This window comes from Oryza sativa, chromosome 3 (genome assembly GCF_034140825.1).
Source record: "Oryza sativa Japonica Group chromosome 3, ASM3414082v1".
Taxonomy (NCBI): Eukaryota; Viridiplantae; Streptophyta; class Magnoliopsida; order Poales; family Poaceae; genus Oryza; species Oryza sativa.
The window spans coordinates 24989526-25007845 of NC_089037.1; the positions used below are offsets into that span (position 1 = coordinate 24989526).

At 44.1% G+C, this 18320-nt stretch overlaps 1 protein-coding gene and 1 pseudogene across 1 annotated transcript; both read right to left on the bottom strand.

The window, feature by feature from the left end:
- Positions 1–589: 589 nt before the first annotated feature.
- Positions 590–1168, bottom strand: LOC136355668 (uncharacterized). Its single transcript, XM_066308498.1, has one exon. The coding sequence runs from the start codon at positions 1166–1168 to the stop codon at positions 590–592; it is 579 nt and encodes a 192-aa protein (XP_066164595.1).
- Positions 1169–3183: 2015 nt separating this feature from the next.
- LOC136355669 (uncharacterized) lies at positions 3184–6876 on the bottom strand (annotated as a pseudogene).
- Positions 6877–18320: the final 11444 nt, after the last annotated feature.

Consider the following 18320-nt stretch of genomic DNA (forward strand, 5'->3'; position numbering starts at 1 on the left):
CTATTTATACCCGAGAATTACAAGATATGTCCATACCGGACACGACTATTATCTCTAACAAACTCTAAGATACCATAAGTCTTTACGGCAGACTTTTGACCAAACATATCTCTAGGTAAATTACATAAAATATCCTAATTAATAGATACAATTGCCTTCTCAGGACTCCATCCTTGCGCGGCAATCACCGTGAAGCACATTAACTCAATTCGACGATGTACACCGAGTCGTATTGTCGGAATCGGCTGCATCGGCTCTCCCTTTCTGACTCGGACTCAGCCGATCTGGTTGTAGCCGATTTGGAGTCCAGCCGATCCTTGCTCTGTTTCCGATACGATCTCGAACTTGGATTCCACTTCGATCTAGTCTTCACCTCCGATACTTAGATTACCAAATTTGGTTGTTAACACATAGCCATTGTCGAAGCTTTACTATTGCACTTTCTAGGGACGATCGACATATGGAGGCGGTTTCTGAACTAGCCACTTAATTACTTGTATATGCTCGGACAACCCACGAGTCGCTCACGCGTGCGGTGGCTCGGGGGCAAACCCTAGCCGCCGCCGCCACCCACCCTCCTCCCCTCTCTCTACCTCGCCGCCGCCGGAGTTCGCCGCCGGACAACAGGGCGGGGAGCTGGGATGGCGGCAGTGGGGCCATACCGCGGCGACGCGTCGCCTCCAGCGTGAGGGAGGTGGGCAGAGCGCGGCGAGCCGGGCGGAGTGTGGAGTGCCGGTGGCCCTGGAAGCGCTCGACGGCGAGAGACGCCGGGGATCCGGCACCACGGTGGCCGGATCCGGTGTTCCCGCGGCCGGATCTGGCCGTGCGGCGCAGGGCTACGGCCGAAGGCCGTCGTCGTCGGCGGCGGTGGCGGTGCGAGGGCCACGCGGTGGCGGCGGCGGCGACGCGAGGGCCGCGTGGCGCAAGACTGCGGCTGAAGGCCGTCGGCGTTTGCGGCGGCGGTGGCGCGAGGGCCGCGCGGCGCAGGACTGCGCCCGAAGGCCGTCGTCGTGAGTGTCGGCGGTGGAGCGACGGCCGCGCGGCAGCAGAGGCGGCGTTGGCGCATGGGCCGCGAGGCGGTGGCAGCACCGGCTCCAGTGCGAGATCGAGGCCACCGCGAGAAGACCTTCTTCGCCTTCGCCTGTGCGCTTGTGGGCGCGGCGCTCATGGTGGACAGTTGCACGGCTACCTGTTTCTGTGGAGGGCCGCGTAGCGGCGGTGACGTCACAAGGCTAGTGTGTGCGGGGAGGAGCTGTGGGGTGGTGAACTGGGCCAGCTGGTGGCTGAGGAGATGACGTGGTGGTGCGGCAACGGTTATTGTGTGGGGGTGGTGGTGGTAATGGATGAAAATCGCTGGCGAAAGCCTTGCTTAGCCCTTGGCTAGCGTGACGACAACGGCGTCTTTGGCGTCGTTCCCTTCTTGGAGGCGTCGTGATGGCGTTTTTCTTCGTCGCTACCAATTCTCCAGGTGAAAACTGTGTTCCGGTTCCCGTACAGGCGGTGGCAGCGTTTCACGTCATATCCTTTATGGGGGCATCGTCTTGGAGAAACTTACCCTTGCATTGATTGCTGTTGGTGGACTCCCGCGTCAGCTCGAAGCACTAGATGCCTAGGTTTTGGCGAGGCCTTCTCCTAGGTTCCTTTCTTGTATTGGTGGCATCCAGCTTCTTCGTTTGTCTCTGTCAGATGGAGTCGGAGCTACTATGTCGTTAGGGTGCGACAATGCTTGGCAACGATAACATTTGCAGTTTCTCTCAAGGAATGTTGGTGTTGCCAGTGTAGGTTTTGGCGCCCCAGGGGCTTTGGCTGATGTCCAAAGTGTGAGCTTGGTGTTGTTTTGCTCGTTTTGGCGGTACCTCCAATGATGTTGTGATCGCCGTGAAGTCGGAACTGCTTGGTCGCTGGGCGGCAAGCTTGGCAATGATGACATGTGCCTTGTGATGTCAAAGCCGTGTGCCGTTTCTTCAGCATCCTGACGTTGATGCTCGCCTTTGGATTCCGCCGTGGTAGTTTGGCTAGAGTTGTGTGGTGCTCCGTGTGCTATGTGGTTTGTACCGGCCGCGGTTGAGGGACTTAGCGTTCTACTCATCGAGTGGTTGTTTTTTTCTTTTTCTGTAACCCTATCTAGGTTTTTACTCCTGCTTAATTGAAATATAATAGGTAGTTCTCTTGTTGGTTTAGTTTTTAGAAAAAACATATGGAGGCAGTTGCAATGGTGGACGTGTACTGGCACTGGTGGAGAAATCGTTTGTAGTCCCGGTTCGTAACCCCCCTTTAGTCCCGGTTGTCCAACCGGGACTACGAATCCGGGACTAAAGTTAGCGATCTTTAGTCCCGGGTGAAATAACCGGGACTAAAGATCTATGTACCATTTTTTTATTTGCATGGCCCTGTTTGCTACATGGTTGATTATATATATATATATATATATATATATATATATATATATATATATATATATATATATATATATATATATATATATATATAGTAAATTTGTTTGGTGCTCCATGGTGCCCGGGCACCAGGATTGAAATTTACTAAATTCAAACTTACTTTTGTTAGATTTTGATCCTAGGTATATAGCATCCAAACATATAATTAGTTAGGTATGTAATAATGGATTGTGAAATAAAGTTAAATTTGAGTTGTTTTGTTGCTAGGTATAGGTATGAAATGAATACTTATAAGTAGGTATATACTCACAGTTTGAAAATTTTGAAACATTTGGGCGAATTTGTGTATTTCATACCATGGTGCCCGGGCACCATGGTGCCCCATATGAGTGTCCTATATATATATATATATATATATATATATATATATATATATATATATATATATATATATATATATATATATATATATATATATATATATATATATATATATATATATATATATATATATATATATATATATATATATATATATATATATATATATATATATATATATATATATTATGCATGTATATAGAATACATATATATATATATGCGTATGTATATATGTATAAATACATATATTACACACATATTTATAATTTAAAGCACTTAACATTTTATGTACATATATGTTACCAAAATATATATTAACACTAAAGTAAATGTACTTACATATATAAATATATATATATATATACATGCATGTATAGTACAATTCATTTGCTCGCTAGCTATAGCTACGACTTCAACGCCTGCGTTACGTCAGAAGAGGAAGGACCGACGTTACGAATTGTCGATCCGTCGTAGTAGAATTCACCATCAGGATTAAGGACTTCTTCGTTGATGAACCCCATCAGTTGTTCTTGAACAGCCGTGATAAAATCCTTGTGTGGGAGTTTTTCCCTCATGTGAATACGCTATCATTCGAAAAATAATGACATATCAATATATGAAATTAATAAACAACTTAACAAATCGATACACAATGAAATTTTGAATGATTTATGTATACGTACATCGAGCTCTCGTGTGGTGTATATTTGGTTTGATAGGCAGTGGGCAAACTCGCATACGTAGTAGCCACATAAGTTAGTTCCCTTGTCCTGCTTTGCACACTATATGAGAAACAATGAGAGATTTAATATACTCTTTATATTAACTGTAACTAGAGATTCAATTCAATATAATTTTGGATCATGCATGTACTCACTGGAAAATGAAACCTCCATCCAAGTTTTTCTTTCCAAGTCCCGCGGACCAATTGACGGAACCGATCCCAAGCCCTACATGTGCAGTTGCAAGCTATGATTAATTAAATATTACCCGAGATCAACATAATAGCAACAGAGTCCCGCGACTTTGGAATAGATGGCATTATATTACCTGTCTATCAGTTGGAAGACCTTGTCAAAAACCTTCTCCTCTTTATTCATTGAGTCATATACAGTGACTCTGCGTGCGTCCAAGTCGAAAAAGAACAGGACCCAGTGGAATCTGGAATATGCGTGAGATGAGATAAATATCAGAATGTACATGTGATATGTATGGGAATGAAATTTGTTCGAACGACAATAAAAACTCACTCTGTGTTGTACGGCAATAGTATGAACGTCTTGTAATGCTGCTGCGTTAGGAGATGGACGAGATTGTCCTCTGTGTCTTTTTCGTACTTGTCGAGCATTTCGGTGTTGATTTTTCGAGGGTCGATGAACCCAGTATCGTAAACCCTCCGCCATCGGGCCCTTTGAATCTCCATTCTACAACAATGAAAGAAAATTATTATTGCTTACATATATGCCAGGAGCTAATTATTGAACGAAACAAATCGAACTCAAAGATACTTACAAAATCCATGCGCTCAGAAGAGAGACGTCGAGGGCATCCCGATGGTACAGATCGAAGACATCCTTGAAATGGATCCATAGAACATCTTCTCCTTGCAAGAAGTCGGGGTTTCTGATCCTCGCTTCGAACATCTCTCTACAATTGGCGCTCATTTCCATGTACCGTTCATGGAATTTATACATTTGTGTCGGTAGGGACTGTAGCTGCTCAGGCCTGACAAGCGGTTTACCGAGCTCAAACTTGTATGCCACTTCCGCTTTCGGGATTGGTGCGCCTCCATCCAACTGAGCCATGGTTAGACCGGTGTCCGAAATGAAATCCGTTATGCCAAAGTCTTCGCCGGTCACCAACGGCTCGACCACTTGGTGTGGTTGTTCTCCAAGTTGAGGAACTGGTTTGGACTTCTTGTAATAGGCTTTCCTAAGTGTTCGGTCATAGTCCGAGAGCTTTAAGGCCTCCTTGTTTGCGGTGGACATTCCCTTCAAGAAATTCTTCACGCTCGGGTCAATAGGTATCTTCTTTTCAGGACTCTGAGGCTTGAGTTGCCTCTTCACTTCTCCTGCCACATAAGCGTCAAGCTCCTCTTGACTGCAACCGTACGGTGGCTCCTTGTTTTTGGTGGTGTCAACTTTGGCTTTCTTCATTGCCCTTGTGCTGGCTGGAGGTGGAGCTTGGCGAGACCTTGTCTTGGGAGGTGCAGGCGAACACGGTGGAGGAGGAGGCGGAGGAGATGGTGCAGGAGGAGGTGGCGGAGGAGCCGGAGGAGATGGTGCAGGAGGAGGTGGCGGAGGAGCCGGAGGAGATGGTGCAGGAGGAGACGGCGGAGCCGGAGGAGATGGTGCACGAGACGCCGCTTGTCGCCCAGGGAGGATGATGTACCGCTTGCGCCATAGTATAATGGCGTGGCTTGTGTCTCATAGATGCGTCTCACCATCTCCTCCTGGGTAGTCCAACTCGAGGTCCTCGTACACGGCTTCCACCAGCTCAACTTCGACCCTCGAGTATCCTGCTGGAATCGGTCTGCAGTGGTAAGTCCCTGAAATGTCCGTTGGGATGGCCATTCCCGACGCCACCTTCACGTGATGAGAAGTTATCTATTAGTAATCAACATAAGCAGCAACTTGCGGAACGTACGAGTCAAAAATCATATATTACATCGAGCATACCTTGATTGATAAGTTCTTGAAGGGAATATGCAGCTCACATGGTGTCCGATGCGTGATCTCATCAACGGGGCAGGTGGTTTCATCCTGGGTTTGCATGGCGTCCATGCTATGTGATACTACCTGCCCCGTTGAGGCGCAGCTGCTATGATTGCCTGATGGGCTGACCATTGGAGGAGGTATGTACGGCTGGGGATCGTGTGACCGATGTGCTGCCATGCGTTCATCCACCTTCCGGGCCACCTCCTCTTGCTTGCTGAGCTCATAGCTCGATACCCTGTACTCAAGATCTGCAATCTTCGCCTCAGTATCTCTCTTGCTCCTCATCCGACTCCTATACGTGTGGATGTCCTCCTTGAATCCCATCTTCCAGGGAATCACGCCTTTCCCTCGTGTTCGTCCTGGATGCTCGGGAGTCTGTAGGGCGAGTGACAGCTCGTCCTTCTCTCTGTCGGGTCAGAACGTGCCCTGAGAAGAGGCTTCGACTGCGTCCGTTAGTCGATTCGCAGCCTCGCGTATCTGATCGCTGAAGACCAAGGAGCCATCAACTGGGCTGAGCGTTCCACCGTGAGCATAGTACCAGAACTTCGATCGATCAGGCCACTTAGCGGTGGTCGGTTCGATACCCCTCTCAAGCAAGCTTGCCTCCATCTCCTCCCAGTTTGGCATCGCGATGCTATAGCCGCCTGACCCCAAGTGGTGATGGTACTTCTTCTTGGTGGCATTTTCTTTGTTTCTTTCCATCATCGCCTGCCCTTGTTGACCTGTCTTGTAAGCAACGAACTCGTCCCAGTGATCCCTTAGCTTCGGGAATACGTCGAAGTTCGGTGTCTGCTCCTTCAGGATGTATTTCCGGTACAGATCTCCCTTGAAGGTCTGGAACTGTTCTGCCATTTTCTTAAGAGTCCACTGTTTCACTATGTTCTCTGTACCCGCAGGGAGCGTGAACGTCTCGAGCATTGTGGTCCACAGCATCTCTTTCTCTGATTCCGGGATGAAGCTGTCATCACCCCCGCGTGCCCTTGTTCTGCGCCAGTACACCTTGCTGACAGGCACGTTATCCCTCACAACCCAACCGCTGTGGCGTACAAAATTCTTGGCTGCTTGTGCCGGGGCACTAGGTCGGCCGTCTGCGTCCACCTCAGTTATGATGTGCCGACCCTCTATCTTCTTCGCGGCACCTCGTTGTCCGCGTGCCCTCTTCTGTCCAGCGGAGGGATGACTTCCACTAGCCTCCTCCTCGTTCCCCTCCGCATCCCTCTCCACGTTCCCCTCCTCGTTCCCCTCTGCATCCCTCTCTGCGTTCCCCTCCTCGTTCAAGTACTGGTTTGGATCTTCGTTCCCCTCTTCCTCGTTCCAGTACTGGCTGCTTCCCGATGCGATTATATCGTACAGTATCTGTTCCTCATCGCGATCAGCCATCTGTTCATAGAAGAAATATTTGCTAAGCGTAATATTAACACTCTACTAATCTTGTATTAAAACTCAAATAATCATATATGCTAAGTCTAAGTGTCATGTATTTGTATGGTAGATAATCATATATGCTAAGTCTAATTAAGTTTCGAATATTACATCTCTAATAATCTTATATTAAATCTCTAACAATCAAATATGTTTCGAATATTACATCTCTAATAATCTTATATTAAATCTCTAACATTCACATATGTTTCGAATATTACATCTCTAATAATCTTATATTAAATCTCTAACAATCAAATATGTTTCGTATATTAAACCTCTAATAATCTTATATTAAATCTCTAACTATCTCTAACACTCAAATATGCTAAGTCTAAGTGTCATGTATTTGTACGGTAGATAATCATATATGCTAAGTCTAATTAAGTTTCGAATATTACATCTCTAATAATCTTATATTAAATCTCTAACAATCAAATATGTTTCGAATATTACATCTCTAATAATCTTATATTAAATCTCTAACACTCACATATGCTAAGTCTAATTAAGTTTCGTATATTAAACCTCTAATAATCTTATATTAAATCTCTAACTATCTCTAACACTCAAATATGCTAAGTCTAATAATCTAATAATCTCTAACACTCACATATGCTAACTCTAATAATCTAATAATCTTATATTAGAAATCCAACAATCTTATATTATATCTCTAACAATCACATCTTTACATCACTTGCCTGCGCGAATTCCTTCGAGGGCTAGCTACCACTTCGGCTTGAGGGACGACGACGACGTCGTCTTCTCTGCAACATGCAAAAAAAATGTATTAGTCTAAATGCAAAGGAACATATAATGTATTTAACGTTTTCAAGTATATATAATCATATATATATGCTAAGTTCAACAATAGTTTAATTATCTCATTCGTACACATTTCGCTCGCGTTCGTTCTCACACTTTTAGTTCAAGTGCATTCACGTTCGTTAACGTTTCAATCACGTTCGTTCGCGTTTCATTCACGTTCGTTCACTAACACTCACATTCGTTCACGTTTCAGTCACGTTCGTTCACGTTCGTTCACGTTTCGTTCGCGTTCGTTCACGTTTCTTTAACGTTTCGTTCGCGTTCGTTAAGCGTTCGTTCGCGCTTGTTCACCTTCGTTCGCGTTCGTTCACTAACACTCATGTTCGTTCACGTTTCAGTCACGTTCGTTCGCGTTCGTTCACGTTTCTTTAACGTTTCGTTCGCGTTCGTTCACGTTCGTTCGCGTTCGTTAAGCGTTCGTTCGCGTTCGTTCACGTTCGTTCACGTTCGTTCGCGTTCGTTCGCGTTTGGTCACGTTCGTTAAGCGTTCGTTAAGTGTTCGTTCGCGGCGGCGGCGTCTCGCAGCGGTGGGGGCGCGGTCCGGCGCCGTGGGCCGGCCCGGCGGCGTGGGGGCGCGGCGGCGGCGTGGCAGCGGCGGCGTCGTCACGCGGCGGCGGCGTCTCGCGGTGTGGGGGCGCAGCGGCGGCGGGCCACGGCGGCGGCTTGGGGGTCCGGCGGTGTAGGGGCCCGGCGGCGTGGGGGCGCGGCGGCGGCGGGCCACGGCGGCGGCATGGGGGCCCGACGGCGTACGTTGGCGTCAGCGTCGTCGGCGTTCGTCGGCGAAAGAGAGAGAGAGACAGAGAGCTACATCGAGAGAGAGAGAGGGCGGGGGCTCTCACCCAAGAGACGCGGCGGCGGCGTCTGCGGCGGAGGCGGCGAGGACCGCCAGGCGACGGTGAGAGACGACGGTGGCGTCGGCGCGGGGTTGCCCTAGGCAGTGGCGGCGAAGGAGAAGCCGATGCTCGATCTCGATGGAAAAACGTCTAAGTGTTGGTGGAGAAGACGAGGGCGCACCGGGAATATATATACCCCCGGATCTTTACTCCCGGTTGGTGAGAAGAACCGGGAGTAAAGATATCTTTACTCCCGGTTCGTAACAACAACCGGGATTAAAGATAAGATCTTTAATCCCGGTTGTTGTTACGAACCGGGAGAAAAGATATCTTTACTCCCGGTTCTTCTCACCAACCGGGAGTAAAGATATTTTCCCGCTATTTCCAAATTATTTTTTAAACCCGGTTAGGGTTAAGAACCGGGACTAAAGTTAATAGCACTGAATATTAAATTTCGTTGCATATGTGTTTCTAAAATAGTAAATAATGCATTAAAAATTCTAATTAACATATGTAAATCCCACATGCATGATTTAAAACTTTTAAAAATTCTAATAATCATATATAATTAGCATATGCATGATATTAAATTGTTAAAAATTGTAACTAATATATGTAAATCCCACATGCATGATTTAAAACTTTTAAAAATTCTAATAATCGTATATAATTAGTATATGCATGATATTAAATTGTTAAAAATTATAATTAATCATATATAACTAGCATATTCAATACATCCAAAATAGTTTACAACAATTACGGCAATAGATCGGCGGTGACGGTTGTCCGCACGTACTTTCTCCTCACTATTGTTCCTTCCTTGTGATCGCTACGTGAGTAAGGGGTGTCTTCGTTTGATAGGAGGATGCTAGGGTCAACCATCACCGTGAAAGGGGGTTGCCCATCAAACTGATCGTAATCCTCGTCAGTCTTGTCCTCTACTCCGACGATTTTTCTTTTGCCTGGGAGAACCACGTGGCGCTTCGGCTCGTCAGGCCCTTTGCCCTTCTTTCCTTTGCTAGACATGTCCTTCACGTAAAAAACTTGCGTTACATCATTGGCAAGGACAAAAGGTTCGTCCGAGTATCCAACCTTGTTAAGGTCAACCGTTGTCATCCCACTGTCATCAATCGTTACGCCTCCACCAGTCAACCTAACCCATTGGCACCGGAACAGAGGGACCTTGAGAGGTCCATAGTCAAGTTCCCATATCTCCTCGATGGCACCGTAATACGTGCCAGTTGTACCATCGTGTCCCATGGCATCGATACGAACAGCACTGTTCTGGTTCGTGCTCTTCATGTCTTGGGCTCTTGTGTAGAATGTATACCCATTAATCTCATATCGCTGGAATGTCGCGATCGAGCCAGATGGACCCCTCGCCAGGAAGGCCAGTTGCTGGTTAATCGTCTCGTTACCCATGAGATATTGTCGCAGCCATGCGGGGAAAGTATCAATGTGATGCCGTGTAATCCATGCATCGGACTTACCGATGTTTCTAGCGCGAACTAGAGCCAAGTGCTCCTCGATGTAAGGAGCCACCAATGAAGATTGTTGTAAAACCGTGAAATGGGCTTTACGGAATAAATTGTTGTCTACCGTCATTATTGCTTTCCTTCCGAGAGTCCCCTTTCCCCGTAGTCTCCCTTCATGGCGTGATTCAGGTACCCCGATTGGGCGAAGGTCTTCAATAAATTCTACGCAGAATTCAATGACCTCCTCTGTTCCATACCCCTTGGCGATGCTTGCCTCTGGACGAGCACGGTTACGAACATACTTCTTCAGAACGCCCATGTACCTCTCGAAAGGAAACATGTTGTGTAGGAACACAGGCCCGAGAATACCGATCTCTTTCACTAGGTGACAAAGCAGATGCGTCATTATATTGAAAAATGAAGGTGGAAATATCAACTCAAAGCTGACAAGACATTGCACCACATCATTCTGAAGGGCTTCTAACCTATCCGGATCGATGACCTTCTGCGAAATTGCGTTCATGAAAGAACATAGCCTTGTTATTGTTGCCCGGACATTGTCTGGGAGGATACCCCTTATTATAACTGGTAGCAGCTGTGTCATCAACACGTGACAGTCATAAGACTTTAGGTTTGTGAACTTCTTCTCCTTCGTGCTTATTATTCGCTTTATATTCGTGGAGTATCCAGACGGTACCTTGATGCTCTCCAAGCATTGAAACATACTTTTCTTCTCTGCCTTGCTAAGATTGTAGCTGGCTGGACTCAAGTAATGGCTGCCTTTCTCCTGTGGTTCCGGGTGAAGGTCGCCGCGTTGTTCCATATGCTTCAGATCATTACGTGCTTCCAGTGTATCTTTCGACTTTCCATATACACCTAGGAAGCCAAGAAGGTTTACGCAAAGGTTCTTAGTGAGGTGCATCACGTCGATTGCGTGGCGGACATCCAAGAATTCCCAATAGGGTAACTCCCAAAATATGGAGTTTTTTTTCCACATCGCCGCGTGACCATCTTCGCTCTCTATAGGCTGGCTGCCAGGCCCCTTTCCAAACACTACTTTAAGATCTTTAACCATAGCAAACACTGTTTTCCCGCTGCGATGTTTAGGCTTCGTACGATGGTCCGCCGTATGTTCAAAGTGCTTTCCTTTCTTCCGTACCGGGTGGTTTGCTGCAAGGAATCAACGATGACCCATGTACACAACCTTCCTACAGTGCTTAAGATACGTACTTTTTGTTTCATCCATACAGTGAGTGCAAGCCTTGTACCCCTTGTTGGACTGCCCGGATAGGTTGCTAAGTGCAGGCCAATCGTTGATGGTTACGAACAGCAGCGCTCGTAGGTTAAACTCCTCCTGTTTGTCCTCGTCCCACACGGGGACACCTTCCTTCTTCCACAACAGTTTAAGATCTTCGACCAGTGGTCTTAGGAACACATCGATGTCGTTACCAGGTTGCTTGGGGCCTTGAATAATAATCGGCATCATTATGTACTTCCTCTTCATGCATAGCCAAGGGGGGAGGTTGTAAATACACATCGTAACAGGCCAAGTGCTATGGCCGCTGCTCATCTCTCCAAAAGGATTCATGCCATCCGTACTTAAACCAAACCGTATGTTTCGTGCGTCCTTTCCAAAGTCTTTAAATTTTCTGTCGATGTTTCGCCACTGCGAACCATCCGCGGGGTGTCTCAGCATCCCGTCCTGTTGACGTTCTTCAGCGTGCCAACGCATCATTCTAGCATTCCCCTTGTTCCTGAACAAACGCCTTAGCCGTGGTATTATAGGGAAATATCACATCACCTTAGCAGGAATTCTCTTCTTCGTTAGCTGCCCGTCAACCTCACCTGGATCATCTCGTCTAATCTTGTATCGTAGTGCTTTACAAACAGGGCATGCTTCTAGGTTCTCGTACTCCTCACTGTGATATAGGATACAATCATTCGGACATGCGTGAATCTTCTGAACTTCCAGTCCTAGAGGGCAGACTATCTTCTTAGCCTCATACGTTGTCTCGGGCAATTTGTTTCCCTCCGGAAGAATGTTCTTGACGAGTTTCAATAAATCGCCAAATGCCTTGTCACTAACACCATTTTTTGCCTTCCATTGCATGAACTCTAGAGTGGTATCCAACTTTTTGTGCCCCTGCTCGCAACCTGGGTACAACGACGTTTTGTGGTCCTCTAACATCTTGTTAATTTATGGGCCCCCTTTTCACTTTCGCAGTCCTCCTTGGCATCCTGCAACATCTGACCAAGATCATCCGCAACGTCGTTATAATCAGCATCTATGTCCTCCTCGCCCGTTTGATTTCCTTCAAATCCAGCGTACTGAGCAAAGTCTGGAATATTGTCGTCTTCCACTTCATCTTCTTCCATTTCAACCCCTTGCTCTCCGTGGGATGTCCAATAATTATAGCTTGGCATGAACCCTGACTCAAACAAGTGGAAATGAATAGTCCTGGATGCAGAATACTCCTTCTGATTCTTACACTTATTGCATGGACAACAAATAAAACTCTTCTGCTTGTTAGCTTCGGCCACTCTCAAAAAATAATGCACGCCGTCAATAAACTCTTTGGACCGCCGGTCAGCGTACATCCATTGCCGATCCATCTACATGAAATGAAAAAAAAATCGTACACAAATAATCATTCGTACAATAATAACAGTCATACAATAATGATAAAATAATCACAAACTCTTTCAACAGTCATACAATAATGACATATCATTATTCATACAAAAATTATAAAATATTCCACCAAATAATTCTTATTTATTATTTTTTAAGTTTTAAATTCTTTTAATTTTCAATTTAGTTTGTTTTCTTTTATTTAAGATTAACTTTCACTATATTTTCCTACTCAACTATTTTATAAAACCTTATTTAGCAAATAAACAAAATTTCTGTATATTCTTTCTTTTCCCACACAAATTTTCTCTCTTATCAACTTACAACAAATTTTTTTAAACAAAAAAGTGTGCAAAACATAGCTCCAAATGTAATATGACCAAAAAAAACATTGGAGGATGAAGTTGCTAACCTTTTAGGCACCTCCGATTTGTATATAATCACCAAAGTAAATTCACTATAAATTTTGGCATGACCTCCCCTCTTTTTTGAAGAAATTTTGAAGCTTGCTCGGGCTGGAGGAGGAAGAAGACATATATAAAGGGGTGGGACTTTAGTCCCGGTTGGTGTTACCAATCGGTACTAAAGATCACCGGGATCTTTAGTCCCGGTTGGTATACCAATACCAACCGGGACTAAAGTTACGATCTTTAGTCCCGGTTGGTAACACGAAACGGGACTAAAGATCCCGGGGGGGCCTAACAAGCCCTGACAGCATTTGAACCGGGACTAAAGATAACTAAAGATCATCTTTAGTCCCGGTTGGTAACACCAACCGGTACTAAAGATCAAATATGCCCGTTACCCTTTTTAACCGGGACTAAAGATCATCTTTAGTCCCGGTTTTTGTTGCAACCGGGACTATCGTGGAATTCGGCCGACCGACGAAAGATGGTTTCTCCACCAGTGTGGGCCAGTTTGTCCCTGGCAGAGCTTCGGCAGTTGTCCATGCACATCGTGGTAGGGCCCTTGTCGACATCGGCCTCGCCGCACCATGGGCTCCACTCGTTCGGTCGTTCCACGCGCTGGCGAGCGTAGTGTTGTCGCATGGCTGTGCTCCCAGGGCTGTCTAACACAGAGCAAGCGTGCGCCGAGACTGAGATGGGATTCATGTTCCCACCCGATCTACGATCTACGGGCGGTGTTCGCCATGGGGCTCCCGTCCATGCCTGGGTTCCATGACTAGCAGACATGCGTCGGGCTCCGGTTGGGTTCAACCTGCCCATCAATGCCGTCGCTGCAAAAAATCATGTGTTGTTGCACCTCAGGGCATCTAGCGTGGCCGTGTGGCCATGGTGATGGGACCGAGTCCGACTGACCCCAACAGGGTGCTCCTTCTCGTGTGCTCTGTTGTGGCCTCAAGTTGTGATGAGATGATGGAGCTCAGCTACCCATTTCCCTATCGACTGCCAGCCCACTGCCTTGGAGGCTGGGAAGAGAGGTAGAGGGGAAACGAGGAGGAGGAACAATTGGAGGGGAGAGAGGGGAGAGGGAGGAAGCTTACACGTGGGGTTTAGGTGGGTTTCACGTTGACTCAACCATCACGTTAGCTAAAACCGGACAGTAGTACCTAGGATCTCATGTACACTGTGATGTGATGTGACCATTAAGTATATGCATACATCCAAGCATGAGAACTATAAAATATGGCCAAAAAATACATTGAGTGAACAGAGGATTTACAAGATATTAAAGTCCAATGAGTTTTGGAATCCAGTTCGGCTTCTGGAGACAGCACCGACTTTAAACGGATCTAGCGCTTTCATGCCAACTCCGATTTGAGTGATCTTAGACTTGATGGAAAGCTTATCTTGCTACCTTTCAAACGCATCCGGTCTCATATACAAATTCATTCCGAGTCAGCAGGAATCGTCAAAACAAGGCATTGTTGTTGTTGAAACCGAAGTTGGGCCTTAGGCCTTGTAATACACTAGACCCATATCGGAAGTGTCTTCCTCCACCTCCACGAATTAGCACTTAATCCTAGATATATTTTTCTCTATAAATGTCTATGTACACCCTCTAGAACAATTGGGTTTTGTTTAGTTGAATTTTGCCAGGTGCTATTCACCTTGTCTATACTCCTCATTCGATTAGTCGGCGACTTTAGATTTAGAGCCCCCAATAGTTGTGTCGATTTGCTGGGTCGATTAGATCTACCACTTCAATCGTAACTATTCCTTTGTTCTTAATTACATATTCGCAATATTTTGATTGCATTTTATCTTGTTTTTACAGTGTTCTCTCGTTTGCATTGCAGGGATCATCAACCGCGTGTCACGGTTGATCTGACATCGTTTGCAGTGTAGCAATTGCACAGCGTCTTGGACTTGTTCTGGTTGGTCACAAACGTCGCACTCGATCAAAGCGAGAGTTATCCCCTCACCAGAAGATCGGGCCACGAGAGAGTGTGTCATTAGTTGGTATTAGAGCATCAGTTGCCTGGTGAGGATTTTAGTTTGCAATTTTATTTCATCTACCCATCGTCTACCATATAGCCACACTATTTTTTTCCATCACCAAACATTAGTTTTGAGCCACGCAATTTCATTCAGTTTTTGCTTTACTGAGTTTTGATGCACTGTCGAGTCAAGTGCTGGTTTAAGCCTAGATTAGTCTTGGTTTGAGTTTGCAAGTGTGCGTCGCCACCGTAGAGAAAGTTTCGCAGAAGATTGATGGGTAGCAGATTGGTTTGCGAGCTGAGGTTCCGTTCGCATCTGAGATTATTTTGTTCTCGGTTGCATGTGCCAGATAATTAGGGAAAATTTGTTTTTCCTTGTTATTCCCTCCGAGATTTTATCGTGCAACCAAGTGAAAAAAAAACAACCCAGATATATTTACCATACTTTAAACCGAGCTATCCTACTTCCTCCGTTCCATAATATAAGGGATTTTGAGTTTTTGCTTATACTGTTTAACCATTCGTCTTATTAAAAAAATTTAGAATTATTATTTATTTTCTTTGTGACTTACTTTATTATCCAAAGTATTTTAATCACAACTTTTTTTTTATATTTGTACAAATTTTTTGAATAAGACGAGTGGTCAAACATTGCATAGAATATTAGGTGACGGATGGAGTATTTTATTGCGCATGTGTTTCCTTGATGGATCAGTTGCTTGTTTGATTCTCTCCTTGATTTGATGGGCATGCATGGGAGAAGTTAATTCTGTACCGAATATTGAGCCCATCTTTCCTGTATGTGCATGCAGACTAGCAAGTTTTGCTATTTCGTTCTTTTTTTAGTGTGAGTTTGCTAGGTGGTCTGTATTTTTTTTGTTTTGCCCAGCTATTTTGTGTAATAGCTGCCGTTTGTTAAAAAAAACAAAGAAAAAAATATAGAAAAGGCAGAACGGTGCAAAAAAAAAGAAAAAAAAAGCCGCACAAAAAAAATCATAAAAAGAATTTAGAATTATTTTTTTTAGTTGTTGGATTTCTTGGGAGAGCTTTGTGATAAAATCTAGTTGTTTCTAGTCTGAGTGGTGATCATTTGTTTGCTTAAGTTGGGATTAAGTCTAGGCTAGGCCAGCAATTTTGACTAGTACTTTGGACTATTATTTAATTTCGCAAATCTGTTTAGTTAAGCCTACCAAGATCCAGATACTACTAATCTTTACAAGTCCGACTTTGCAATCGCTCCACTCATCAAACGTGTCATTGTGCCACAAATCAGCCATGGTAATTGATATGTTTTTGCATTATTTGAGAACATTATGAGAACTTGGTATATGCTACAGTGCTGAGCGAATTGCAACCCCACAAACAAAATATTGTTGTTAATAAGAAGTTACATGCATCTGTTTGTTTTTCTTATTTGCTACCGACAATGACAGAAGTGTACAAAGAGAATGGGATTGAACAAATAAAACATTGGCTTTCACAACGAGAAGAGGTACATGATGAGGTTTGTGAAAATAAGATATCGTTGCCTTTATTTGTTGGTAAGTTTAATCCTAGGGACTATATTGATTGGGAGTTAGTAGTAGAAGATGAACTTGAATATTATGAATGGTCCGAGGAACAAAAGATTAAGGCAGCAACAAGTTCTTTTACTTCTTTCGCATCTCTTTGGTGGAGTGATATTTGTCTTATCGGCAATAAACCTGGTTCTTGGAATGACTTAAAAACAATGATGAGAGCTAGATTTATGCCCGGTTATTATATTCGTGATTTACAAATGAAAATGCAAAATTTGAAACAAGAGAGTAGAACCGAGAGAGTACCACCGGGAGTTTAAAATTTGTATATTGTATGCTGGTATAGAGGAGTCTAGAGGAGATACAATTAAAAGATTTTTACACGGGCTTGATTTAAAAATTCAGCATAGGCTTGAAAATAAAACACATAGCCATCTTTTTCAGTTACTTCTGCTTGCTTGCGATATTGAAAGTCAGATTGAGAAAGAAACAAAAATAGCTATGATACATGACAATATTCCTGTGCCTTCTATTATATCTAACATCGTGCAGGAAGGTAAAAACAATTTTGAAGAAAAGAAGAATGAAGCACCTAAATTTGGTCAAGAGAGCGTTTCAGGTAATTTAACTGATGGTCAAATGGACCAAGGTAAGAAAGATTGTGATATGCTACAATTGTCCACTAATTATGCTATGTTAAGCAACCTCTAGTGGAACAGATTTCTAATTTGCCTTTATCACAAGCTAAAAATTCAGATTGTGTTGATATTGATAATGCTTGTAATCAGGAAGAGTTGTGCAATGCTTCACTTATATACATGCCACAACTAGTGAAAGAACACGTTACTTCTATTTCTGAATATTTTGTTTCCACTCAAAATAAACGTGTCTTTGTTATTGCTGATGACTAAGAAGAGCTGAAATTATTGTCTTCTTTATGTACTTTGGGTTATATCGAATTTGATGTTCTTTGTGATCTAAATACCTTAGAGAAGAAAATTTATGATTTTCCATGTTATTCTTGGAACAATTATCATGTCATTGGTAAATATAATAATAGAGGGTGTTATATGGTGCATCGTGTTTATATATGTTTAGATATGAATCCTCCTTTAAATATGGAAAAATATGAGAAACCAAATGGATTGCACAACGTTGATGCTATTGGGATAAATTCACCTAACGTTGTTTTAAATATCGATGACAATATTCAAGAAGGTGAGTGCTGTGCACTGTTAACTTCGAAGGTCAAGTCTCGCTATCATTTTAAGACATATTCATTCAGTACGGTGAGTTGGTTTCCTCGTGATGTAAATTGGATTTATAAGGAACAAATGATGCTACACAATGATTGCTTGTTTGATATTTTTTCAATTGATCTCTCCTATGACGACAATTGCAATAACAAATCGATAACGGTTTCCAAACAAGAAGAGGAGGATAATGTGACCATCAAGTATATGCATACACCCAAGCATGAGAAATATACAACATGGCCAAAGAATACATCGAGTGAACAGAGGATCTACAAGATATTAAAGTCCAATGAGTTTTGGAATCCAGTTCAACCTCCGGATACAGCACCGACTTCAAACAGACCTAGCACCTTCATGCCAACTCCGATTTGGGCTATCTTGGACTTGATGGAAAGCTTATCTTGCTACCTTTCAAACGCATCTAGTATCATATCCAAATTCATTCCGAGTCAAC

What these genes read in the sequence shown, in the direction of transcription:
- LOC136355668 (XM_066308498.1), bottom strand. Translation starts at nt 1,168, where the DNA reads ATGAGCGCCGCGCCCACAAGCGCACAGGCGAAGGCGAAGAAGGTCTTC.